The 25,682-nt window shown below is 44.5% G+C and overlaps 2 protein-coding genes across 6 annotated transcripts; both read left to right on the forward strand.

Annotated features, from left to right (window-relative positions):
- The first annotated feature begins 1,597 nt into the window (after positions 1-1,597).
- On the forward strand, positions 1,598-22,900 carry LOC103888685 (zinc finger protein 845). Of its 5 annotated transcripts, none has more exons than XM_054541209.2 (5): positions 1,640-1,690; positions 8,887-8,988; positions 9,299-9,637; positions 13,570-13,696; positions 18,857-22,900. In XM_054541209.2, the coding sequence occupies exons 3-5, from the start codon at positions 9,623-9,625 to the stop codon at positions 21,625-21,627; spliced, it is 2,913 nt and encodes a 970-aa protein (XP_054397184.2). In that variant the 5' UTR covers positions 1,640-1,690; positions 8,887-8,988; positions 9,299-9,622; the 3' UTR covers positions 21,628-22,900. The 5 variants fall into 5 exon arrangements, with proteins under 5 accessions (XP_024093821.3, XP_063576320.1, XP_054397184.2 ...); XM_054541210.2 differs by having other exon boundaries at positions 1,641-1,690; positions 9,299-9,386; XM_024238053.3 differs by lacking the exon at positions 8,887-8,988 and having other exon boundaries at positions 1,598-1,690; positions 9,299-9,386.
- On the forward strand, positions 21,944-22,900 carry LOC134760738 (putative zinc finger protein 137). Its single transcript, XM_063720339.1, has one exon. The coding sequence runs from the start codon at positions 21,944-21,946 to the stop codon at positions 22,280-22,282; it is 339 nt and encodes a 112-aa protein (XP_063576409.1). The 3' UTR covers positions 22,283-22,900.
- Positions 22,901-25,682: the final 2,782 nt, after the last annotated feature.

A 25,682-nucleotide genomic window follows, 5' to 3' on the forward strand; every position in this document is an offset into this window, starting at 1 on the left:
CTTTTTTTTTTTTGACAGAGTTTTGCTCTTGTTGCTCACGCTGGAGTGCAATGGCGCGATCTCGCCTCACCGCAACTTCTGTCTCCCGGGTTCAAGCGATTCTCCTGCCTCAGCCACCTGAGTAGCTGGGATTACAGGCATGCACCAGCATGCCCAGCTAACCTTGTATTTTTACTAGAGACGGGGTTTCTCCATGTTGGTCAGGCTGGTCTCGAACTCCCGACCTCATGCGATCTGCCCACCTCGGCCTCTCAGACCACTGGGATTACAGGCGTGAGCCACCGCGCCTGGCCTGAAGTGGTATTTTTTAGAAACCACGTAATCCTTTTTTCAGCTTAATAACCCATGGATGTATTTCTGAAGGACTTGGGGTCTCTCTTTGAAAGGCAAAGAACAAGGGAGACAGTACCTGTATCTCGGTAGGAAATTAAATATTTCAAACATCAAATAATTCCAATGTGAAGGTATGGACCTTTAAATAATTCTGAGCCTTGAGAGGAATGTGGTCATGCAACCTGAGTCCAGTGGTATGCAGGCGCAACTTCTAAGAGTTTTCCTGGCCAGACGCGGTGGGTAACGCCTGTAATCCCAACATTTTGGGAGGCCGAGGCGGGTGGATCACTTGACGTCAGGAGTTCGAGTCCAGCCTGGCCAACGTGGTGAAAGCCTGTCTCTACTAAAAATACAAAACAATTAGCCAGGCTTGGTGGCGCACGTCTGTAATCCCAGCTAGTTGGGAGGCTGAGGCAAGAGAACTACTTTAACCCGGGAGGTGAAGGTTGCAGTGAGCCGAGATCTCGCCACTGCACTCCAGACTGGGTGACAGAGAAATACTCTGCCTCAAAAAAGAAAAGAAAAGAAAAATGTAAATATAAAAATGAAAGTAATAGATCTCTTCCACAAATGTGCTGGGACAACTAACTGGATATCCATATGAAAATGAATAGTGTTGGATCCCTATCTCACAAAATCAAAAATTTTATTTAAAGAAATTTTAAAAAAGAAGAGAGAGAGAGGGACGAGGAAGGGAGCGCTGCCGGAGGAGGTGTTACTTTGTCGCCCAGGCTAACTTGGACCCCCAGGCTCAGCGATCCTCCCGCCACTGCTTCCTGAGTAGCTGGGACCTCAGGCTTTCGCCCCGTGCCCGCATCTCTGCTGTGTTTAAGCAACAGATGGTGACCTCACTCCTCGCTGGCCTGAGCACTCCGTCCCGCATCCCAGGCGGTGGCCCTAGGGAAGTCTCTGAAGCTGAGGACAGGGTGGACTCTCCTTTCCCAGTGAATGGAGAATAGAAAGGGCGAGGATTTCTATTCTATTTTTTGGGCCGTCAGCATGAAATCGTATGTTCCGCCCGGGCAGGGCTTTGCGTTTCACATTCTAGGTTGCATCCCCGTTTCAGACAATTCCAGGGCTTTTGAATCATGCTTCAGCCTTCCTGGCCGGCCTCGCCTCCAAAGCTCGAAAACAAGAGGCGCTGGGAGTCAGGTTGAGAGACGCACAGGTCCCGCCCCGGCCCCGCCTTCTGCCAATTCTAAAGGGGAAGGTCTCTCCGCTTCGCGCCCCGCCCCTACCTCGCTCAGGCCCCGCCTACCTCCTCGCGGGTCCCGCCCAGGCCTGGCTTCTGTCCTGCGCGCGCAGATTCGCGCAAACCCGGAAGCGGATCGCATGGAGTGATGGTCCCACTGCAGCGGTGAGTTTTGCTCTGTGTTGTGTTAAGTCTGCGCTTCCCAGGTCCCCGGCGCTTTTGTACCTGGGACGTGGGGTCCCCATAGACCTGGAAATTCTCACCCGTCTTCCTTCACCTAGAGCAAATTTAGACGTCCCCGTGAGAGTCCAGGGGTCTCTTCCTTTTGAGTTTAAAGCCGCCCTGAGGATGGTCCCTTCCCGGGTCTTTCTGCTATAGGGCAATGTATACACTTCCCATCGCGTAGTTTTCCTGCTCAAAACCTTTTTCTGACTCCTCCCGACCCGCACTTTTTGAAGTCCTTACCGCGAGGCGGATTCCCGCCCTTGGCGCCTCCCAGCCTTGTCTTAAGGCGCCGTCGCCCCCCACCTCCCTCCTCGTTCCAGGCCCTTATGCTCCCCAGGTCTCCCCACCGCTGTCACCGCTTACCCTGAGCCCGCGTTGGGGAGGTGCCCGGGGATGTCCTATGACACCGGGTGTTCTTGCCTACCCAGCACCAGCCCCTGGAGAATGCGCTCCTCCGGGATGCAGGCGTCTTACTCCAAAGCCCCCTGTGATTGTGTGGGCCAAAAAGATCAGGAGACTGAGAGAGAGAGCAGTAGAAAACCTGAGACAGAGAAAAGAAGAATGAGAAAGACCATAACAGATGGCAAAGTAGAGGATGAGTGAGGGATTTGCCAAGAGAGAGCAAAAATGAAAAAAAAAAAAAAAGCAGGAGGAGCAGATCCCAGGCAAAAAAGAAAACAAGAGCTAGAGAGAGAAGGGGAGAATGAGAGATATGTACAGAATTAGGGAGGGAAGCACAGTAATGAAGAAAGCGGGGGCTGGACGCAGTGGCTCACGACTGTAATCCCAGCACTTTAGGAGACTGGGGCAGAGGGATTGCTTGAGTCCAGGAGTTCAAGACCAGCCTGGGCAAAATAGTGAGACCCCCCCCCCTCCTCCCCCGCCATCTCTGTCAAAAAAAAAAAAAAAAATTTAACCGGGCGTGATGGTGCACATCTGTAATCCCAGCTACTTTGGAGGCTGAGGCAGGAGGATCACTTCAGCCCAGGAGGTCCAGGCTCCAGTGAGCCGAGATCATGCCACTGCACTCCAGCCTCGTCAACAGAGCAGACCCTGTCTCAAAAGATTAAAAGGGGTGGGGGACTTTGGGTTCAGATGACTGGGTGAGTTCATTGGATATGATTAGTTGTGACATGTTGACTTCTGTGTATATAATCTAATAACTTAAAACTTGTTTAAATTATACAGATGAGATTGAGAATTTTAAAATTCCTATCTATAAGACACGTACATTCTGTAAATCTTGGCATTAGAGGTCAGCTTCCACTTGGAATCCCTATTCAGCCAGAGGACAGTGACTTAATTCAGTTGTGAGAGCCTGTCTTCCCTCTTCCCATGGTGAGGCAGGAAATGGGGCAGTGAAGTGGGAGAAAAAAATCACTTTCTGTTATTATGTAATAGTTTTAATTTAATTAATTAATTTATATTTTGAGACAGGATCTGGCTCTGTTGCCCAGGCTGGGGTGCAGTGGTGTGATCTCCTCTAACTGCAGCCTCGAACTCCTAGGCTCAAGTGATCCTCCTACCTCAGCCTCCTGAGTAGCTGGGACCACAGGCATGAGCCACCAAGTCCGGCTAGGTTTTGTATTTTTTTTTTTTTTTGTAGAAACAGGGTTTCACTATGTTTCCCAGGCTGGTCTCAATTCTGGCCTCAAAGGATCGTCCTGCCTTGGCCTCCCAAATTACTGGGATTACAGGTGGGATTACAGAGAGGAGCCACTGTGCCTGGCCTACATAGTCGTTTTTTGTTTTTTTGGGTTTTTTTGAGATGGAATCTCACTCTTGTCCAGGATGGAGTGTAATGGCACAATCTCAGCTCACTGCAATTTCCACTTCCCAGGTTCAGACTGATTCTACTGCCTCAGCCTCCCGAGTAGCTGGGATTACAGGCATGAGCCACCACATCCAGCTAATTTTGTGTTTTTAGCAGAGACGGAGTTTCTCCATGTTGGTCAGGCTGGTCTCAAACTCCCAACCTCAGATGATCCACCTGCCTTGGTCCCCCAAATGCTGGGATTACAGGCCCATAGTACTTTTTAAAAGGGACATCAGGGCGTGGTGGCTCACGCCTGTAATCCCAGCACTTTGGGAGGCGGAGGTGGGCGGATCACAAGGATCACAAGGTCAGGAGTTCAAGACCAGCCTGACCAACATGGTGAAATCCCATTGCTCCTAAAAATTCAAAAATTAGTTGGGCATGGTGGCACACACCTGTAATTCCAGCTACTTAGGAGGCTGAGGCAGGAGAATTACTTGAACCCGGGAGGCTGAGGTTGCAGTGAGCCAAGATTGCACCACTGCATTCCATCCTGGGTGAGAGCGAGACTCCATCTCAAAAAAAAAAAAAAAGAGAACATCAAAGCTGGGCGTAGTGGCTCATGCCTGTAATCCCAGCACTTTGGGAGCCAATCACCTAAGGTCAGTAGTTTGAGACCATTCTGGCCAACATGGTGAAACCCCGTGTCTAGTAAAAATACTAAAAAAGTAAGCTGGGCGTGGTGGCGTGCATATGTAGTTCCAGCTGCTTGGGAGGCTGAGGCATGAGAATCACATGAACTTGGGAGGTAGAGGTTGCAGTGAACTGAAATGGTACCACTGCACTGCAGCCTGGGGGGCAGAGCGAGGCTTCATCTCAAAAAAACAAAGAAACAACAACAACAAAAATTGAAAGCAAAAGGGACATCAAAAGTGCTTTTGTTCTCGTGTAACATATTTCCTTTTTTGTCTTTCTGGTTCCTCTTCCTTTCTTTCTTTTTTTTTTTTTTTTTTTTTTTTTTGCAGTTTTACTTTGAGATAAATCTTAGTTTTAAATATTTCTTTTTTAATACATAATCACTTCTGAAAGATGCGTTTGCGGCATCCTATAACCAGCTCACATCATTCAGTTATTTTCCCGTTGACATCTGAATTTGTTCGATTTTTTTAAAAAACAATTTCAAAATAGTTTCTGTTTGAAATTAGTTGCTTCCGGTTCAGATCGAGGTCTGCATGCTTTCTAGTCTTTATTATTTATTGGAAAACTTTAACATCAAAATGTAATTTAACCAGTTAGCCTGTTTTTCAGTTTTCTTTCCTTATGTCATTTGTTAAAATCTTGAGCTGTGAGCTATGAAGTGCATGTTTCCCTCAAGGCACCTCTGGTCCATGTGGACAGATGTTGAAAGCCCAACTTGTCACTGTGGCTCCACAGCCCTGTGTCCAGGGCCCCTGCCAGTGTGCCACCTCCTCCGGGGAGCTTGCCCTCATCGTATGACTCTGTCTGCCCCGGTCATATTTGCTTTTCTCTTTTCCCAAACACTAAAACCCTTCCTGTCTCAGGTTGCTGTCCCTGCTCTTACCCTATGTCCCTAAATGATCACGGCCCTGTGCCTTTCTCCTCCTTCAGTTCCAGGCTCAGAGCTGTCTCCCATGCCCTCCCACCCCCATCTGAAGTTCCCTCTGCCCGTCAGTCTCTATCACGTTACTCAGGTTTTATTATCTCTGCATCAGTCACATCAGAAACACTCTTTATTTTATTTTATTTTTTTTAGACAGTTTCACTCTATCGTCCAGGCTGTGAGTGTAGTCTCGTGACCTTCTCTCCCTGCAACCTCTGTCTTCTAGGTTCAAGCAATTCTTCTGCCTCACCCTTACAAGCAGCTGAAATTAAATGTGTGTGCCACCACAGCCGGCTAAGTTTTGCATTTTAATTTAATTTAATTTAATTTTACTTTTGAGTCTCAATCTGTCTCCCAGGCTGGAGTGCAGTGGTGTAATCATGGTTCACTGCAACCTCCACCTCCCAGGTTAAAGTGATTCTCCTACCTCAGCCTCCTGAGTAGCTGGTATTACAGACTCCCACCAAGCCCAGGTACTTTTTGTATTTTTAGTAGAGATGGAGTTTCAGCATCTTGGTCAGGCTGGTCTCGAACTCCAGACCTCAAGTAATCCACCTGCCTTGGCCTCCCAGAATGCTAGGGTTACAGGCATGAGCCACCACGCCCACCCCAATTTTTGTATTTTTAGTAGAGACAGGGTTTCACCTTGTTGGCCAGGCTCATCTCGAACTCATGACCTCAGGTGATCCATCTGCCTAGGCCTAACCCGTGTGCTGGGATTACAGGCAAGAGCCACGGTGCCCACCCAGAGATGCCTTTCTGCATGGATTATTTTGAGTGCTTTGTGTCTCCGTTCTTTGAAGGATGCACAGTTCCCATCTTGGCCACAGGACAACTGCAGCACCTACTCTGGGGTTGTGGTTCAGACGCTGAGGCATCCTCAGGGAAGACTCAGGGCCTGGGGAAAGTGTGGGGATGGTCCCACATTTCTTCTGGAAATTTCAACTCTAATTGATCTAAACTTCCTGTGGCTATTTATTTCAGTCAAAATAAGAGGAGAAGGCCTCACTAAGGTCAGAAAAGCCCTACAGACCAGACCCTGTGTCCTCAGGCAGTGCCAAGCCATCCCCATTTTTGTCATCTGTGTCACTGCCTCACTCCAGCTCCCGAATCTCCGTGCTCTGCACATCACCAGGACCAAGTTTGGCCATGATGGGCAGAGGCTTTGCCACCAGCAGGTGATGAGCTCAGAGTCAGGGTTCTGGATTCCCTTCAGGAAGGGTGGGGAGAAGGTCAGGGACCTGAGGGGCATGAAGGACACACTCCTACACAACTAGTTCTTTTCCGGAGGAGCTGGAGGCTCCATGACTTCAGGAAATATTCTTCCAAGAATCAAGAGTGCAAACAGCACAGTGAACTGCAGCCCAAGGGCCACCTCCTCCTGACAGGCCAGTGGCGATGATGCTCTACTGGCTTTTCCTTGCCTGTCATGGCAAGTGAGCATTCACGCGCGTACACACACACACACACACACACACACACACACACACACACACACACACACACACACACACACACACACACACACACACACACACACTCTCTCTCTCTCTCTCTCTCCCCCGCCCACACACACACAGTCACAAGGCAGCTGGGGAGTCGAAAGTCAAGATGCTATAATGTAAATGTGTGGCCATGTGTGGTGGCTCTCGCCTGTAGTCCTACTGCTTTGGGAGGCTAAGGCAGGCAGATGATGAAGTCAGGAGTTCGAGACCAGCCTGGCCAACATAGTGAAATCCCATCTCTACTAAAAAAAATGAGCTAGGCATGGTGTCGCACATCTGTAATCCCAGCTACTCAGGAGACTGAAGCAGGAGAATGGCTTGAACCCAGGAGGCAGGGGTTGACAGTGAGCCAAGATCGTACCATTACACTACAGCCTGGTGACAGAGCAAGACTCCATCTCTAAATAAATAAATAAATGTGCTATAATGTAAATGTGGAGCACAAATACTTTTTCCACAAAGAGGGGCCACTGGTTCCTGGGAAGGGAGTTTGAGGGTTACAGCCCTGGTCATGGCCAGAAGACTTAGGAACTGGAGGAAGGAAAAGCTGTATTTATCCTCACAGGATGCCCTTGTGCTCAGCAGTTGGTAGAACAGGTGGGCTGATCTAATGGAGTGACATTTAGAAAAAGGGGTTTTTCTCTCCACCCAGCCCACACTGTCACCTACCCTATGCACAGTCCTCCCTTTCCCATTGTCTCCTCTAGAATGACAAAGTTGGTGCTTCCCCAGGTGGGCGTCTGAGGCAGGGGAGTGGTTTCTCTGCCTGTCCCTGATCCCCTCCCTCAAGTCGTCCACCTTCCTGTCCACTGTTCTATTCTGATGCTCATTGCCTGCAATTCTATCAGTTTGCACCATCCCAAGACCTAACTAACACCCAAGGATTTGAGTCTGGGAATATTTAAGCCAATGTCATTGCCAAGTGGGAAGTCTTAGACCCCAGGAATTTTTCTTCATTGAGAGTCTGGGCAGCAAGGAAGCCTCTCCTCTTTCTGCAGAGTTTAGGTCAACCAGGACCGTGGCACACATGAGACCCCGGAGGGGATATACTAGTATCACTCAGTCATTCTCATTCATTCACTCACTCAGTAGCTATGGAGCTATAGTATATGCCAGGGGGCACAAATAGAGGTGCTGTCTGTGCCAGGGATCAACATGTTAAACCAACAGACTATACTTCCCTGCTTTATCCAGGTTATTTTTCATTTTTATTTATTTGAGGTGGAGTCTCACTCTGTCACCCAGGCTGAAGTGCAGTGGTGCGATCTCGGCTCACTGCAACCTCTGCCCTCTGGGTTCAAGCGATTCTCATGCCTCAGCCTCCCAAGTAGCTGGGACTACAGGCACGCACCACCATGCCTGGCTAATTATTTATTTATTTATTTTGAGACAGAGTTTTGCTCTTGTGTCCCAGGCTGGAGTGCAGTGCCGTGATCTCGGCTCACTGCAACCTCCGCCTCCCAAGTTTAAGCGATTCTCTTGCCTCAGCCTCCTGAGCAGTGGGGATTACAGGCATGTGCTACCATGCCCAGCTAATTTTTGTATTTTTGGTAGAGACAGCCTTTCACCATGTTGGTCAGGCTGGTGTTGAACTCCTGACCTCATGATACACCTGCCTCAGCCTCCCAAAGTGTGGGGATTACAGGCATGAGTCACTGCACCTGGCCTCATTTTTGTATTTTTAGTAGAGATGGGGTTTCACCGTGTTGGCCAGGCTGGTTTCGAACTTCTGATGTCAAGTGATCTGTCCGCTTTGGCCTCCCAACGTGCTGGGATTGCAGATGTGAGCCACTGTATCCAGCCTTATCTCATGGCTTTAAACTTTACCCCCATGGCCCCATGGCCCCTGCACACCTCTCCCCTGAACGCTACAGCCCTTAACTCTGCTGGGAGGATGAACAGCCATCTCCACCTTCACGTGTCCAAAGGTGACTTCCCAAACTTCCGTCAACGCATTCCCCCATGCTCCTGCACTCTCAGATGAGGGTGACCTTGTGCTTCCTAGGATATCGCTAAAATCTCAGCATGCTTTTAAAATGGAAAGGATAATTACATTATTTGTAAGGGTTTTAATTTGTAATATAAAGAAAAAATTACATGTTTACTCACAATGGGTAAAGAAATTCATCATTTTAAAAATTCTTTGGAGTCGTGGGAGAAAAATGTTAGAAGACCTCGTCCTTGCCTGATCTGCTCCCCAGGACCTCTCTGACCTCATCTCCTGCCTGTGTCCTCCTCCCTCCCTCTGCTCCAGCCATGCAGGCCTCTTTCCTGTTCCTGGGCCGAGGTTGCTCCCGCCTCAAGGCGTTCACGTGGGCTGTCCCTCTGCTGGAACTCACTGGCCCCTCAGCTGCAGGTGCAAACACCCCTCCTTCCCCAGGTCTCGGTTCTGATATCACCTTCTCGGTGGGGACTTCTGTGACCCACCCCCCATTTAACACTCCAGCTACACCCTCACCCCCTCCTCTGGTCCATATTGGCTGCTCTGCATGCTTCTTTTTGTTTTTTCACCTGCCACTGCCTGTAGGAGTTTATCGTCCCTGGTACAGTGGGCAGCAGAGGGGACTGTATTTCCTCAGGGTGAGGTCTCCTTTGTATGTGTGGTTGTGTTCCAGGGAGGGGGTGTGTTGATTCTCAGCAATAAACAACATATTTCTAACATTCAGGATTGACTTCTAAAGACTCTTCGTACGTGAGGAAGAAACCCGGAAGAGGAAAAGGAAAGTAAAGGAGTCAGGGATGGCTCTTCCTCAGGTGAGATGATATTCTCGGGGGATTGTTCTGTCTCCTTCCTTTCAGAAACGCTGGGCCTTGGAGTTGGGAATCTTCTCTGAGTCTGAAGCATCCTGCCTGACAGGTTTGCTCGCCCTCACCCATGCCTTCCCTCAGTCTCTCTCATCTCCCTTAGATTCTATCTCTTGTGACCGAGTGACATGAACTTGGGAAGAGGCTGCACTGGGCATGGTCCTGGGTAGGGCTCACACCCAGACATGGATGGAGACGAGGTGAGGGTCCCATGGTGTCAGTGCTGTTGGGCAGCAGGAATTGTTCAGGGGCCACATCTGGATGCACTGTCAGCTCTCTGTGAACCAGAATTAGAGCAGCTGCCAATGGAAGTCACGTATTCATGTGCACAAAGTACGTGGTAAATTCTAGAAAAGGAGACCAATAAGGGCAAATGTTTTCTGCCTGATTTTATACTACATTTTTAGGTAATGGAGTGAGTTACTGTGTTTCTAACTCCAAAAATCTTACTAATTAGAATGGAAAGTTCATACATAGACATGAATGATACAAGATGTTTTATTCCATCATTACTTTAAGAATAGGAAATCAACCTAAATAATAGCAGGAGATTCATTAAACCATTCTTAGCACATTAAGCTCATGGAGACTGTGGTATTACTGTGGAGAGGCTTGTGAAACAGGTGTTTTCAGGAAAAATGGTTATAATTTTTCTCAAATATGGGAGCAGTACTTCCTTTTTATCCTAGAGGATGGTGCCATATTCTCATTCCACCTATTATTATTTTTATATTATTATAATATTATTATATTTTAAATATACAAAGTCTTTCTGTGTTGCCCAGGCTGAAGTGCAGTGGCATGATCTTGGCTCACGGCAACCTCCACCTCCCGGGTTCAAGAGATTCTCCTGCCTCAGCCTCCCAAGTATCTGGGATTATAGGCACGTGACACCACACCCGGCTAATTTAGTTGCATTTTTATTAGTGACGGGCTATCACCATGTTGGCCAGGCTGGTCTCAAACTTCTGACCTCAGGTGATCTGCCTGCCTCAGCCTCCCAGAGTGCTGGGATTACAGGCACGAGCCGTGCCAGCCCCACCAATTATTATTAAATATATATTTTTATATTTAAACATCACATGATGTATATATTTGTTTTCTGATAAAACTCCAAGCAAAGCTGCAGCTTAGACCCATTGCCATAAAGCATCTCTTTTCCCTGTCACGTCCTCCACCCTTCTTTCAGCCTCATTGTGGAGCCGCTACTGTCAGTTCTGTGCCATGGGTCAGAGCAAATCTCCCGCATGTGTATTTCTGCATCGTTATGAGACTTTAGAAAAAATTCTGCGGTAAATTTAAAAAATATATATTTATGGTTTTACTTTAGGTTTGGGGCTCCACGTTCAGGTTTGTTACATAGGTAAACTAGGGTCATCGGGGTTTGTTGTACAGATTATTTCATCCCTCTGGTATTAATCCCCGTATCCAATAGTTATTTATTTATTTATTTGAAACTGAGTTTTGCTCTTGTTGCCCACGCTGGAGTATAATGGCATGATCTCGGCTCACTGCAACCACTGCCTCCCAGGTTCAGGCGATTCTCCTGCCTCAGCCTCCTGAGTAGGTGACATTACAGGTGCCTGCCACCACTCCTGGCTAGTTTTTGTATTTTTACTAGAGACAGGGTTTCACCATGTTGGCCAGGCTGGTCTTGAACTCCTGACCTCAGGTTTTCCACCCACCTCGGCCTCCCAAAGTGCTGGGATTACAAGTGTGGTCTACCGCGTCCAGCCCCCAGTAGTTATTTTTTTCTGCTCCTCTCCTTCTTCCCACCCTCCACCCTCAAGTAGACCACAGTGTGTGTTGTTTTGTTCTTTATGTTCCAGTAAATATTTTGCTTTGATATTTGATCTACTGGTTGTGAAAGTTTACATGTTGTCATGTTAGTTAACATGGCTAGCTTGCCCTTTGACATCTGCATTGGAAATTGACTGGATGACATGTGGGTTCTTTGCGATTTTTCTCTGTATAAAGAGTGCCATAGTGGCTGCCTCTGTGCACGCCTGCATTACTACACATATCTGAAGCTTCCTCCAGGTCAGGCAGTTAGTTGAAAGGGTGATTGCTTCCTCTAGGATGAGGCATTTCCTGTTTTCTTAGATCTGACAAGACTCCCCCCTGCCCCCAACTGCCAAGGTATCCTCTTCTACCAAGATGTGATTCTTCTTAAGTTAAACAAAACTTGCTACTTTTTATATTTTTAAAACCTTTCTATATATGCACACCCACATACACAAGTATACACACACGTGTACATATACATACATATATACACATACAAATGTATATATTTTGAACATCTTTTATTTTTTTGAAAATCTGGGGGAAATGACAATCCTTTGTATTAACATCTAGTTTTTTGTGAGTCTGTGTAGGTTTTATTATTTTGTGGACATATGTATATATAAACTGTATTTTCATACTTTGAGTAATCTAGTTTTCATGTATTTTCTTTTATTTTGAGACTGGGTCTCACTGTGTTGCCGAGGCTGGAGCACAGTGGCGTGATCTTAGCTCACTGCAGCCTCCACCCTCAGGCTCAAGCCATCCTCCTACCTCAGGCTCCCAAGTAGCTGGAACCACAGGTGCCTGCCGCCATGCCCGGCTAATTTTTTTTTTTTTTTTTTTTTTGAGATGGAGTCTCTGTTACCCAGGCTGGAGTGCAATGGTGAGATTTAGGATCACTGCAACTTCTGCCTCCTGGGATCAAGCAATTCTCCTGCATCAGCCTCCTGGGTAACTGGGATAACAGGCATGTGTCACTGTGCCAGTCCGGATTTTAGTTTCTGATTCTGATCTTTCACTGTGGACGTTGTCATCTCTGAAGACATCACTCATACCCTGTCTCATCTAGATACTGAATGTCACTTGCATTGTCAATAAAAGTTTCTGGGCCAGGCACGGTGGATCACACCTGTAATCCTAGCACTTTGAGAGGCTGAGGCAGGCAGACCATGAAGTCAGGAGTTTGAGACCAACCTGGCCAATATGGTGAAACCCTGTTTCTACTAAAAATACAAAAATTAGCTAAGAGTAGTGGTGCACACCAGGAATCCCAGCTACTCAGGAGACTGAGGCAGGAGAATCACTTGATCCTGGGAGGTGGAGGTTGCAGTGAACTGAGATGGCACCTTTGCATTCCAGTCTGGATGACAGAGTGAGACTGTGTCTCAAAAAGAAAAAAAAAGTTTCTAACATTTCTATAATGAGAACCCTACATTGATTTTTATTTTATTTTATTTATTTTATGTTATGTTATGTTATGTTATTTTGGGATGGAGTTTCACTCTTGTTGCCCAGGCTGGAGTGTAATGGCGCAATCTCAGCTCATGACAACCTCCGCCTCCCTGCTTCAAGCAATTCTCCTTCCTCAGCCTCCCAAGTAGCTGGGATTACAGGCATGCGCCACAACGCCTGGATAATTTTTGTGTTTTTTCTTTTTTAGTAGAAACGGGATTCTCCATGTTGGTCAGGCAAGTCTTGAACTCCCAACTTCAGGTGATCTGCCTGCCTCAGCCTCCCAAAATGCTGAAATTATAAGCATGAGGCACTGTGCCTGGCTCCTGCATTGATTTCTTTTGTATGTATTTTTTGTATTATCCACAAACATCAGAAATTCATACTGAGAGGATATTGTGACCTCTTCAAAAGGTATAATAAGGCCAGGTGTGGTGGCTCATGCCTGTAATCTCAGCACTTTGCCAGGCCGAGGCAGGTGGATCACGAGGTCAGGAGTTCGAGATCAGCCTGACCAACATGGTGAAACCCTGTCTCTACTAAAAATACAAAAATTAGCCAGGTGCGGTGGCACCAACCTGTAATTCCAGCTACTCATGAGGCTGAGGCAAGAGAATTGCTTGAACCTGTGAGGCAGAGGTTGCTGTGAGCCGAGATCATGCCACTGCACTCCGGCCTGGGTGACAGAGCGAGACTCCATCTCAAAAAAAAAAAAAAGAAGTGTAATAAAACACAACTCAGAAGACATCATGTGGTGAAAAATCCCTTACTTGGATTTGTCAGAGCATTCACTACAATTAAATCCATGCTTTCCCCTCTCTCCTCCTCTCATTTTCTGTAAAGATAAGATCCCCTCCCATAACCATTTCCTTAAAATGTGTTTTCATTTCAGGGTCTATTGACATTCAGGGATGTGGCCATAGAATTCTCTCAGGAGGAGTGGAAATGCCTGGACCCTGCTCAGAGGACTCTATACAGGGACGTGATGCTGGAGAATTATAGGAACCTGGTCTCCCTGGGTGAGGATAACTTCCCTCCAGAAGTGGGGATGTGCCCTTGTGTATCTTTGTATTTTCTCTTTTTTTAGATACAGTGTCTTGCTCTTCCACCCAGGGTGGAGTGCAATGGTGTGATCATGGCTCACTGCAATCTTGAATTCCTGGGTTCAAGTGATTGTCCCACCTCAGCCTCCCCCGGTAGCTGGTACAGGTGCATGCCACTATGCCGGGCTACTTTCTTAGTTTTTTTTTTTTTTTTTTTTGTAGTTGTTGTTTCTGTTTTTGTTTACAGACAAGGTCTTCCTGTGTTGTTGAAGCTGGTCTTGGTCTCCTGGGCTCAAGAGATTCTCCTCGGCCTCCTGAGTAGCTGGGATTACAGGCGCCAACCCCCATACCTAATTATTGGATTTATTTTTTAAATTATAGCGTATGTGTGTCTTTGAGTTTTCTTTGGACAACATGTAGTTGGTTCTTGTTGATTGAGCCAGTCTTTGCCTTCTGAGTGCAGAGTTAAATATTTACATTTGAAGTATTACTGATGGAGAAGACCTTACCATTGTGTTTTTGTTTCATATTATCTGTATTTCTTGTAGGTTTTTTTTTTGTTATTCATTTCTCATTTATTACTTTTTGTATTTAATTGCTTTTTTGTATAGACATGCTTTGACTCCCTTCTTATTGACTTTTGTTTACGATGGAGTGTCACTCTGTCGCCGAGGCAACAGTGCCATGTGCGATCTTGGCTCACCGCAGCCGGCTTCGCCTCTCGGGCTCAAAAAATTCTTGTGTGCCAGTGGTTCACGCCTGTAATCCCAGCACTTCGGGAGGCCGAGGCAGGCAAATCCCCTGAGGTCAGGAGTTCAAAACCAGCCTGGCTAGCATGGCGAAATTCTATCTCTACTAAAAATACAAAAATTAGCCAGACACGATGGTGGGTGCCTGTAATCTCAGTTACTCAGGAGGCTGACGCAGGAGAGTCGCTTGAACCCGGGAGGCGGAGGTTGCAGTGAACCACGATCATGCCACTGCGCTAGAGTCTGAGCGACAGAGCGACACTCTGTCTCAAAAAAAAATTTTCATCACCTGCGAAAACTGTTCTTTCTCCACTAGAACTCTTTGTTATTTATGTTAGAATTATTTCTGTGTGTGTTGCATTTTCAGTATTACATATGTACAGTGTTTTCTCATGCTGTTTTCCTCTAAATAATAGGAAAGTTGAATTATGAAGAAAAGGTACACTTATACAAGTTTCTGTGTCTATCCTTTTATTTGCTTATTTATTTCTTTATTTATTTAACGAAGTTTTGTTCTGTCGCCCAGGCTGGAGTGCAATGGTACAGTCTCAGGTCACAGCAACCTCCGACTTCCGGGTTTAAGTGATTCTCCTGCCTCAGTTTTCCAAGTAGCTGGGATTACAGGCATATGCCACCATGCCTGGCTAATTTTGTATTTTTAGTAGAGACAGGGTTTCTCCTTGTTGGTCAGACTGGTCTCGAACTTCTGCCCTCAGGTGGTGATCCGCCTGCCTCGGCCTCTTAAAGTGCTGGGATTACAGGTGTGAACCACTGCGCCCAGCCTATCTGTCTTTTTATTTACCTTTACTGGAGAACTTTTTGTATATTTGTGGGTTGGAGTTACTCTTTAGACTTCTTTCATTTCTTTCTTTTTTTTTTTTTTTTTTTTGAGAAGGAGTCTCTGTCTGTTGCCCTGGCTGGAGTGCAGTGGCGCGATCTTGGCTAACTCCAACCTCTGCCTCCCAGGTTCAAGTGATTCTCCTGCCTCAGTCTCCCAAGCAGCTGGGACTACAGGCACGTGCCACCACACCCGGCTAATTTTTTTTTTTTTTCTGTAGAGATGGGGTTTCACCGTGTTAACCAGAAAGGTGCTGAAAGGATGGTGCTGATCTCCTGATCTTGTGATCCTCCTGCCTCAGCCTCCCAAAGTGCTGAGATCATAGGCATGAATCAACGTGCCCATCCAGGCTCAAAGTTTTTAAAACATGTTATTCGATTGGCTTCAAGTATTGCAGTAGTACAGTCTCTAAACTTCGTTTGTTTAATAAGATTTGTCAGCCTTCCGTGATGTTGATGATGAGATGCTTCTGTTCCTGTCTCAGTCATTTCACTGTCCTCTCAGAAATAGCTTAGACTGGCCAGCCGAGGTGGCTCACACCTCTAATCCCAGCAGTTTGGGAGGCTGAGGTGAGTGGATCACTTGAAGTCAGGAGTTTGAGACCAGTCTGGCCAACATGGTGAAACATCAAATCTACTAAATACAAAAAATTGTCCAAGTGGGGTGACTCATGCCTGTAATCCCAGTTCTTTGGGAGGCTGAGACGGGCAGATCACCTGAGTTAAGGAGTTTGAGGCCACCCTGGCCAACATGGTGAAACCCCGTCTCCACTAAAAATACAAAAATTAGCTGGGCATGGTGGTGGGCACCTGTTATCCCAAGTACTCGGGAGGCTGAGGCAGGAGAATCACTTGAACCTGGGAGGTGGAGGTTGCGGTGAGCCGACATTGTGCCACTTCACTCCAGCCCGGGTGACAGAGTGAGACTCCGGGCTGAGGTGGGAGAATCTCTTCAGGCAGGAGAATCATGCCATTACACTCCAGCCTGGGTGATAGAGTGGGACTCCATCTCAAAAACAAACAAAAAAGGAAATAGCTTAAACTGGGAGGCTTACAGCACAGACATTTATTTCTCATGAATTTGGAAAGTGGGAAATCCAAGAGCAAGGTGCCAGCCAAATAGGTTCCTGGTGAGAGCATTCTTCATAGTTTAGCCCAGCCACCTTCCTGCTGTGTCCTAATACAGTGGAAAGAGGAACAGGCAACGAGCTCTTTAATATCTCTTTTTATGAAAGCACAAGTCCTATTCACAAGTAGTCAACACCCATGACCAAATTCTCTCAAAGTCCCCATCTGCAGGGGCATCCTGTTGGAGAATAAGAACTTTGAACCTGGCTTTTGGCCAATAAGAACATTCAGACCAGGGATCCTGCACCATATTGTTTGTTTTTATTGTGCAATTTGTCTTATACAGTGTTTTCTCTGATCTCAGTTTATAAATTTTCCCAGTACACATTCTATGTGTTATATTAGTGCATAGTGAACTAGATAACTAAGGCCAATGCATATATATGGAATTGCTGTATTGTCTGCCTGTTTCATAAATGTAGTTGTGACATCGTAGTTGCACCTTTTGACATTGTTAGTCAATTCTTTTTTTTTTTTTTTGAGACGGAGTCTCACCCTGTCACCCAGGCTGGAGTGCAGTGATGCGATCTCGTCTCACTGCAACCTCTGCGTCCTGGGTTCAAATGATTCTCCTGCCTCAGCCTCCTGAGTAGCTGGGATTACAGGCTCCCGCCACCATGCCCAGCTAATTTTTTTGTATTTTTAGTAGAGTTAGGGTTTCACCATGTTGGTCAGGCTGCTCTTGAACTCCTGACCTCATATCCACCTGCCTTGGACTCCCAAAGTGCTGGGATTACAGGCATGAGCTACAGTGCCCAGCCGTTAGTCACTTCTTATTCCTTATAATGCTGTGTATTTTTTTGACCTCATACATCGGAACGTAATGATCTTAACATGTATTTCAGTTCTTATATTGTATGCTGCTGGTAAGTAGAAATTGTGGCTTTTTTTGCTTTTTGTTTTGGTTTTGGTTTTGGTTTTTTTTTGAGACAGAGTGGCACGATCTTGGCTCACTGCAAGCTCCACCTCCCGGGTTGATGCCATTCTCCTGCCTCAGCCTCCTGAGTAGCTGGGGCTACTGCCACCCGCCATCACACCCGGCTAATTTTTTTCTTTTATTTTTAGTAGAGATGGGGTTTCACCTTGTTAGCTAGGATCGTCTCGATCTCCTGACCTCATGATCTGCCCACCTCAGCCTCCCAAAGTGTTGGGATTACAGGCGTGAACCACCGTGCCCGGCTGTGGCTTTTTTCTTAATAGGAAATTGTTTAGAATTCTGCAGGCTGTATAAATGTACTTATTATTTGCTTGCTGATTTTATGGGTTACGTTATTTTACTAATTTTTATGATTTTACATAAGGCTTTTTGGTATGTGGTATGCAATATAACTGACACAGTCCACTCGTTAATGTCACAAAGTGCTGCCCGGAACTATGGCTCACACCTATAATCCCAGGAGTTTGGGAGGCTCAGGCGGGTAAATTGCTTGAGTCAAAAGTTCAAGGCCAGCCTGTCCAACATGGTGAAACCCCATCTCTACTAAAAATACAAAAATTGTCCAAGCATGGTGACACATACCTTTAATCCCAGCTACTCAGGAGGCTGAGGCAGGAGAATGGCTTGAACCCAGCAGGTGGAGTTTACAGTGAGACGAGACTGGGCCATTACACTCCAGCCTGTTGTGACAGAGCGAGACTTCATCTCAAAAATATAAAAATACAAACAATTTCTTAAAATGTCACAACTTGCCTTTTCTGCATGAATATAAGTAATTTTATAAGTTATTCAGAAAAATATTGTATTAACTTTTTAATTTTTTGTTTGAGATGGACTCTCACTTTGTCACCCAGGCTGAAGTACAGTGGTGCAATCTCAGCTCACTGCAACCTCTGCCTCTTGGGCTCAAGCAATTCTTGTGCCTCAGCCTCCTGAGTAGCTGGGACTACAGGCATGGGCCACCATGCCTTGCTTAATTTTGTCATGTTTTCTCAGTGCTATGATTGTTTGACAATACAGAATTTCCATTGATTTTGGTTATCCTTACATGAGCTTGTTGTGGATTATTTACCAATATAGTATATTGTGTGGTCCTTTAGCATTTATTTGTATATAGTAAACATGCTGTAAATATGAAGAATATATGCTTTTCTCCTCATTGATGTGACAGTGATATGTTTTTTGCAAAGTCTTGTACACTTTAGGGTCACAGTGGAAAAATACTCCTTACTTTAGGCTTATATACATTTGTGCACTGTCAGTGTTTTGACATGATATTGGAAATAGGCTTCCATAGAAATGATTTGAAGTACATGTAATCGCCCTTTATTTATTGAAGAATCTTACCCTTTTGTGTTCCTAAACTTTCAAGATAATGTTTGGGAAGTTTAAAATAAGTATTCTTTTCAGTGTCACATTTACACATTTCAGTATTATTTACCATCTGTACTTAAGTGGAAACCTATTGCTGTTTATATTTTGTAGATATCTCTTCCAAATGCATGATGAAGGAGGTCTCATCAACAGCACAAGGCAATACAGAGGTGATTCACACAGGGACATTGCAAAGACATGAACGTCATCACATTGGAGATTTTTGCTTCCAGGAAATGGAGAAAGATATTCATGATTTTGAGTTTCAGTGGAAAGAAGATGAAAGAAATAGCCATGAAGCACCCATGACAGAAATCAAAGAGTTGACAGGTAGTACAAACCGACATGATCAAAGGCATGCTGAAAACAAGCCTATTAAAGATCAGCTTGGATTAAGCTTTCATTCACATCTGCCTGAACTGCACATATTTCAGACCGAAGGGAAGATTGATAATCAAGTTGGGAAGTCTATCAACAATGCTTCCTCGGTTTCAACATCCCAAAGAATTTCTTGTAGGCCTAAAACCCACATTTCTAATAACTATGGGAATAATTCCCTGAATTCTTCATTACTCACACAAAAACAGGAAGCATACATGAGAGAAAAATCTTTCCAATGTAGTGAGAGTGGCAAAGCCTTTAATTATAGCTCAGTCTTAAGGAAACATCAGATAATCCATTTAGGAGATAAACAATATAAATGTGATGTGTGTGGCAAGGTCTTTAATCAAAAGCGATACCTTGCATGTCATCGTAGATGTCACACTGGTGAGAAACCTTACAAGTGTAATGATTGTGGCAAGACATTCAGTCAGGAGTTAACCCTTACATGCCATCATAGACTTCATACTGGAGAGAAACATTACAAGTGCAGTGAATGTGGCAAGACCTTCAGTCGAAATTCAGCCCTTGTAATTCATAAGGCAATTCATACTGGAGAGAAATCTTACAAGTGTAATGAATGTGGCAAGACCTTCAGTCAAACGTCATACCTTGTATACCATCGTAGACTTCATACTGGAGAGAAACCTTACAAATGTGAAGAATGTGACAAAGCTTTCAGTTTCAAATCAAACCTTGAAAGACATAGGAAAATTCATACTGGAGAGAAACCTTACAAGTGTAATGAATGCAGCAGGACCTTTAGTCGGAAGTCATCCCTTACACGCCATCGTAGACTTCATACTGGAGAGAAACCTTATAAGTGTAATGATTGTGGTAAGACCTTCAGTCAGATGTCATCCCTTGTATACCATCGTAGACTTCATACTGGAGAGAAACCTTATAAATGTGAAGAATGTGATGAAGCTTTCAGTTTCAAATCAAACCTTGAAAGACATCGGAGAATTCATACTGGAGAGAAACCTTACAAGTGTAATGATTGTGGAAAGACCTTCAGTCAGACATCATCCCTTGTATACCATCGTAGACTTCATACTGGAGAGAAACCTTACAAATGTGAAGAATGTGATGAAGCTTTCAGTTTCAAATCAAACCTTGAAAGACATAGGATAATTCATACTGGAGAGAAACTTTACAAGTGTAATGAATGTGGCAAGACCTTTAGTCGGAAGTCATCTCTTACACGCCATCGTAGACTTCATACTGGAGAGAAACCTTACCAGTGTAATGAGTGTGGCAAAGCCTTTCGTGGGCAGTCAGCACTTATTTACCATCAAGCAATCCATGGTATAGGGAAACTTTACAAATGTAATGATTGTCACCAAGTGTTTAGTAATGCTACAACCATTGCAAATCATTGGAGACTCCATAATGAAGAGAGATTGTACAAGTGTAACAGATGTGGCAAATTTTTCAGACATCGCTCATACCTTGCAGTTCATTGGCGAACTCATAGTGGAGAGAAACCTTACAAATGTGAAGAATGTGATGAAGCTTTCAGTTTCAAATCAAACCTTCAAAGACATAGGAGAATTCATACTGGAGAGAAACCTTACAGGTGTAGTGAATGTGGCAAGACCTTTAGTCGGAAGTCATACCTTACATGCCATCGTAGACTTCATACTGGAGAGAAACCTTACAAGTGTAATGAGTGTGGCAAGACCTTCGGTCGAAATTCAGCCCTTGTAATTCATAAGGCAATTCATACTGGAGAGAAACCTTACAAGTGTAATGAATGTGGCAAGACCTTCAGTCAGAAGTCATCCCTTACATGCCATCGTAGACTTCATACTGGAGAGAAACCTTACAAATGTGAAGAATGTGACAAAGTTTTCAGTCGCAAATCAAGCCTTGAAAAACACAGGAGAATTCATACTGGAGAGAAACCATACAAATGTAAGGTTTGTGACAAAGCTTTTGGGCGTGATTCACACCTGGCACAACATACTAGAATTCACACTGGAGAGAAACCTTACAAGTGTAATGAATGTGGCAAGAACTTCCGTCACAATTCAGCCCTTGTAATTCATAAGGCAATTCATAGTGGAGAGAAACCTTACAAGTGTAATGAGTGTGGCAAGACCTTCCGTCACAATTCAGCCCTTGAAATTCATAAGGCAATTCACACTGGAGAAAAACCTTACAAGTGTAGTGAATGTGGCAAGGTTTTTAATCGAAAAGCAAACCTTTCACGTCATCATAGACTTCATACTGGAGAGAAACCTTACAAGTGTAATAAATGTGGCAAGGTTTTTAATCAACAAGCACACCTTGCATGTCATCATAGAATTCATACTGGAGAGAAACCTTACAAGTGTAATGAGTGTGGCAAAACCTTCCGTCACAATTCAGTCCTTGTAATTCATAAGACAATTCATACTGGAGAGAAACCTTACAAGTGTAATGAATGTGGCAAGGTTTTTAATCGAAAAGCAAAACTCGTACGTCATCATAGAATTCATACCGGAGAGAAACATTAGAAATGTGAAGAATGTGACAAAGTTTACAGTTGTAAATCAAGTCTTGAAAGACAGGAGAATTCATAATGGAGAGAAAGCTTACAAATGTAAGAGTTTGTGACAAGAATCTCGGGAGTGATTCACACCTGGCCCAACAAACTAGAAGTCACACTGGAGAGAAACCTTACAAGTATACTGAGTGTGGCAGAGCCTTTAGTGGGCAGTCAACACTTATTCACCATCAGGCAATTCATGGTGTAGGGAAACTTTACAAATGTAATGATTCTCACAGTCTTCAGTAACGCTACAACCATTGCAAATCATTAGAGAATCCATAATGAAGAGAGATTTTAAAAGTGTAATAAATGTGGCAAATTTTTCAGACATTGTTCATACTTTGCAGTTCATCGGCGAACTCATGCTGGAGAGAAACCTTACAAATATCATGATTGTGGCAGGGTCTTCAGTCAAGCTTCATCTTATGCAAAACAGGAAAATTCATACAGGAGACAAACTTCACAAGTATGATGATTGCAGCAAAGCCTTTACTTCACGTTCACACCTAATTAGACATCAGAGAATCCATACTGGACAGAAATCTTACAAATGTCATCAGTGTGGCAAGGTCTTCAGTCCGAGATCACCCCTTGAGGAACATCAGAAAATTCATTTTTGAGATGATTGTTCCAAATGCAATGAGTATAGCAAACCATCATGAATTAATTGGCATTAGAGTCAGTTCAGCATTGACTTGAGTTTGAATTGACTTAGCATTGAGTTCAAGCATTAATTGACATTAAACTGTTTATGTTAAGAAGATTGGATCAGCAGGGTGGCTCACGCCTGTAATCCCAGCACTCTGGGAGGCCAAGACCAGTAGATCACTTGAGGTCAGGAGTTTGAGACCAGACTGGCCAACAGACATGAGTCACTTTTCCCAGCCTGTATTTTGTTTCTTTAATAAAAACTGTTAGGGGTTTTTATGGGTATGTGTTGAATCTAAATCACGTTTGTATAATCATTTAACAATATTAAGACTTCCAATCCATCAATATGGGTTGTATGTCTTTAGTTTTTTTGATCAATGTAGATTTCAAGGTACAAGCTTCTCACCTCCTTAATTCAGTTTATTTGTAAGTATTGTTTCATAGCAAATTGAAGTGTGTTCATAAGTTTCTTTAAACATTATTTATTGTTAATGTAAGGAAATTCAACTAATTTTGGGTGCTGATTTTGTATTCTGCAAATACACTGAGTGGGTTTATTAGTATCAGTAAAATCTTGGTTGATTCTTTGTGATTCTCTTTCTTTTTTTTTTGAGACAGTCTCGCTCTGTTACCCAGGCTGGAGTGTGTTGGCATGATCTTGGCTCACTGCAATCTCCGCCTCCCTGAGTCAAGTGAATCTCCTGCCTCAACCTCCTGAGTAGCTGCAACTACAGACCCATGCCACCATGCCTGGCTAATTTTTGTATTTTTAGTAGAGATGCGGTTTCCCCATGTTGGCAAAGATGGTCTCAGTCTCCTGACCTCATGATCCACCCTCCTTGGCCTCAAATCGCTGAGATTACAGCCATGAGCCACCACGCCCGGCTTTTTTTTTTTTTTTCTTTTTTTTTGAGAGGGAGTCTCGTTCTTGTCACTTGGACTGGAGTGCAATGGCATGATCTTGGCTCACTGCAACCTCCACCTTTCCGGTTCAAGTGATTCTTCTGCCTCAGCCTACCGACTAACTGAGATTACAGGTGCCTGCCACCATGTCTGCGTAATTTTTTTGTATTTTTAGTAGAGACGGGGTTTCACCATGTTGACCAGGTTTGTCTTGAACTCCTGACTTCTGGTGATCCACCCCCCTCAGCTTCCCAAAGTGCTGGGATTATGGGCGTGAGCCACCGCACCCAGCCAGTGATTTTCTATATAGAATGTCATATCACCTACAAAGAAATAATTTTTTTTTGAGACAGTGTCTTGCTCTGTCGCCAGGCTAGAATGCTGTGTCATGATCTTTGCTCACTGTAACCCCTGCCTCCTGCGTCCAAGCAATTCTCCTGTCTCAACCTCCTGAGTAGCTGGGACTACAGGTGCATGTCGCCACACCTGGCTAATTTATTTATTTTATTTCAGTAGAGATGGGGTTTCACTATGTTGGCCCAGATGGTGGGCCAACATGGTGAGAACCTTGAAAAGAACTTGAAAGAATCTCCTATGTTAGATCTCCTAACCTCATTATCCACCCACCTCGGACTGGGCAAATTGCAGGGATTACAGGTATGAGCCATGAGCCTGGCCCCAACAAATATAATTTTACTTCTGTCTTTCTGATTTGGATGAGTTTTATTTCTTTTGCTATTGCTCTGCCTAGGACAGCCAGTATTTATTGAATATAAGGAGTGAGAGCATTCTTGCATCATGCGATATCCTACAGGAAAACCATTCCATTTTCCTTTAATGGTTATTTCAGCTGTGGTCATTTCATGCATGGTTTTTATATTTTTGAGGTAAAACTCTGCCTATATTGTTTAGGATTTTTACGAAGAATGAATATTGAATTTTGTGAAATATTTTTTCTCTATCGAGATAATGTGTTTTTTATCTGTCATTCTGTGCAAGTGTGTATCCCATTGATTTGAGTATGTTGAACCATCCTTGCATCCCATGAATAAGTAGCACTTGAATATTTACAATCCCTTTTTATATCCTCTTGAATACAGTTTGCTAGTATAAGGGTCTTCAAGAAGTTCATGGAAAAATACATATTATGAAAAATTTCTGCATAAATTTCACACTTTTTGTACCAAAATAAACCGGTATAAACTTGTTATAACATGTCTGAACAGGCTCTAGTTTGAGGCACTCAGAAGGATAAGACGTCAGTTTGAAAAGAACCTCTATCAGAGCAATACAAATTCTGTTAAAACAAGGAGAAACATCAAATTTATGGTGAGACCAGACGCAGTGGCTCAGGCCTGTATTCCCAGCAGTTTCAGAGGCCCAGGCAGGTGGGTTACGTGAGCCTAGGGATTCAAGACCAGCCTGGGCAACATAGGAGGGACCTCCTCTCTGCTAAAAGTAAAAAAAAAGTCAGCCAGGTGTGGTGGTGCACTGCTGTGGTCCCAGCTACTCTGGGTGCTGAAGTGGGAGGATCACTTGAACCAGGGATTTTGAGGCTGAAGTGAGCCCTGATCTCCCCACTGCACTTCAGCCTGGGTGACAGAGCTAGACCCTGTCTCAAACAAGGAAATAAATGACAGGCATAATTCCTCCTTTGAGAATAAAGGAAAAGATTTCCCTTCCTTTTGTCTCTTTTCTCAGGACATTTATTTAGAAAATTTGTAAATGTATTTTCTCTGTCTTCAGAAGTAGTATTTTTTAGAAACAATAAAACTTGTTTTCATCTTAGTGGTGATCCAGGGGTGTCTTTCTAAAGGACTTGGGAGTTCTGTCTTTGAAATGTCAACAACAAAAAGATAGTACATCTATCTCAGTAGTAAATTAAAAACCCCATCTCTGAGATACAAAGGAGGTTGCAGTGAGTGGAGATTGTGCCACTGCACTCTAGCCTGGGCAACAAGAGTGAAACTACATCTCAAAAAAAAAGAAAAAAAAAAATCAAGTAATTCCAAAGCTGTTGGACCTTTAAATAATCTTTTTTTTTTTTTTTTTTTTTTTTTTTTTTTGAGATGGAGTACCCTTCTGCATCCCAGGGTGGAGTGTGGTGGCCTAATGTCAGCTCACTGCAACCTCCACCTCCCGGGTTAAAGTGAATCTCCTGCCTCAGCCTCCAGAGTAGCTGGTATTATAGGCATGCGCCACCAGGCCCAACTAATTTCTGTATTTCTAGAAGAGATGGGATTTTGCCGTGTTGGTCAGCTTGGTCTCCAACTCCAGACCTCAAGAAAGTGATCCGCCCACCTTGACTTCCCAAAGTGCTGGGATTACAGGCATGAGCCACCGCCTCTGGCCTCTTCTTTTTTTTCTTTTTTTTTTGAGATGGAGTTTCTCTTGTCACCCAGGCTGAAGTGAAATGACGCTATCTCAGCTCACTGCAACTTCTGCTTCCCGATTCAAGCAATTATC

Source organism: Pongo abelii, chromosome 20 (genome assembly GCF_028885655.2).
Source record: "Pongo abelii isolate AG06213 chromosome 20, NHGRI_mPonAbe1-v2.0_pri, whole genome shotgun sequence".
In the NCBI taxonomy this organism is placed as follows: Eukaryota; Metazoa; Chordata; class Mammalia; order Primates; family Hominidae; genus Pongo; species Pongo abelii.

Coding starts and splice junctions, on each gene's coding strand:
- LOC103888685 (XM_024238053.3), top strand. Junction 13,697..18,856: donor TAGGAACCTGGTCTCCCTGG/GTGAGGATAACT, acceptor TATATTTTGTAG/ATATCTCTTCCAAATGCATG.
- LOC134760738 (XM_063720339.1), top strand. CDS start 21,944: ATGAAGAGAGATTTTAAAAGTGTAATAAATGTGGCAAATTTTTCAGAC.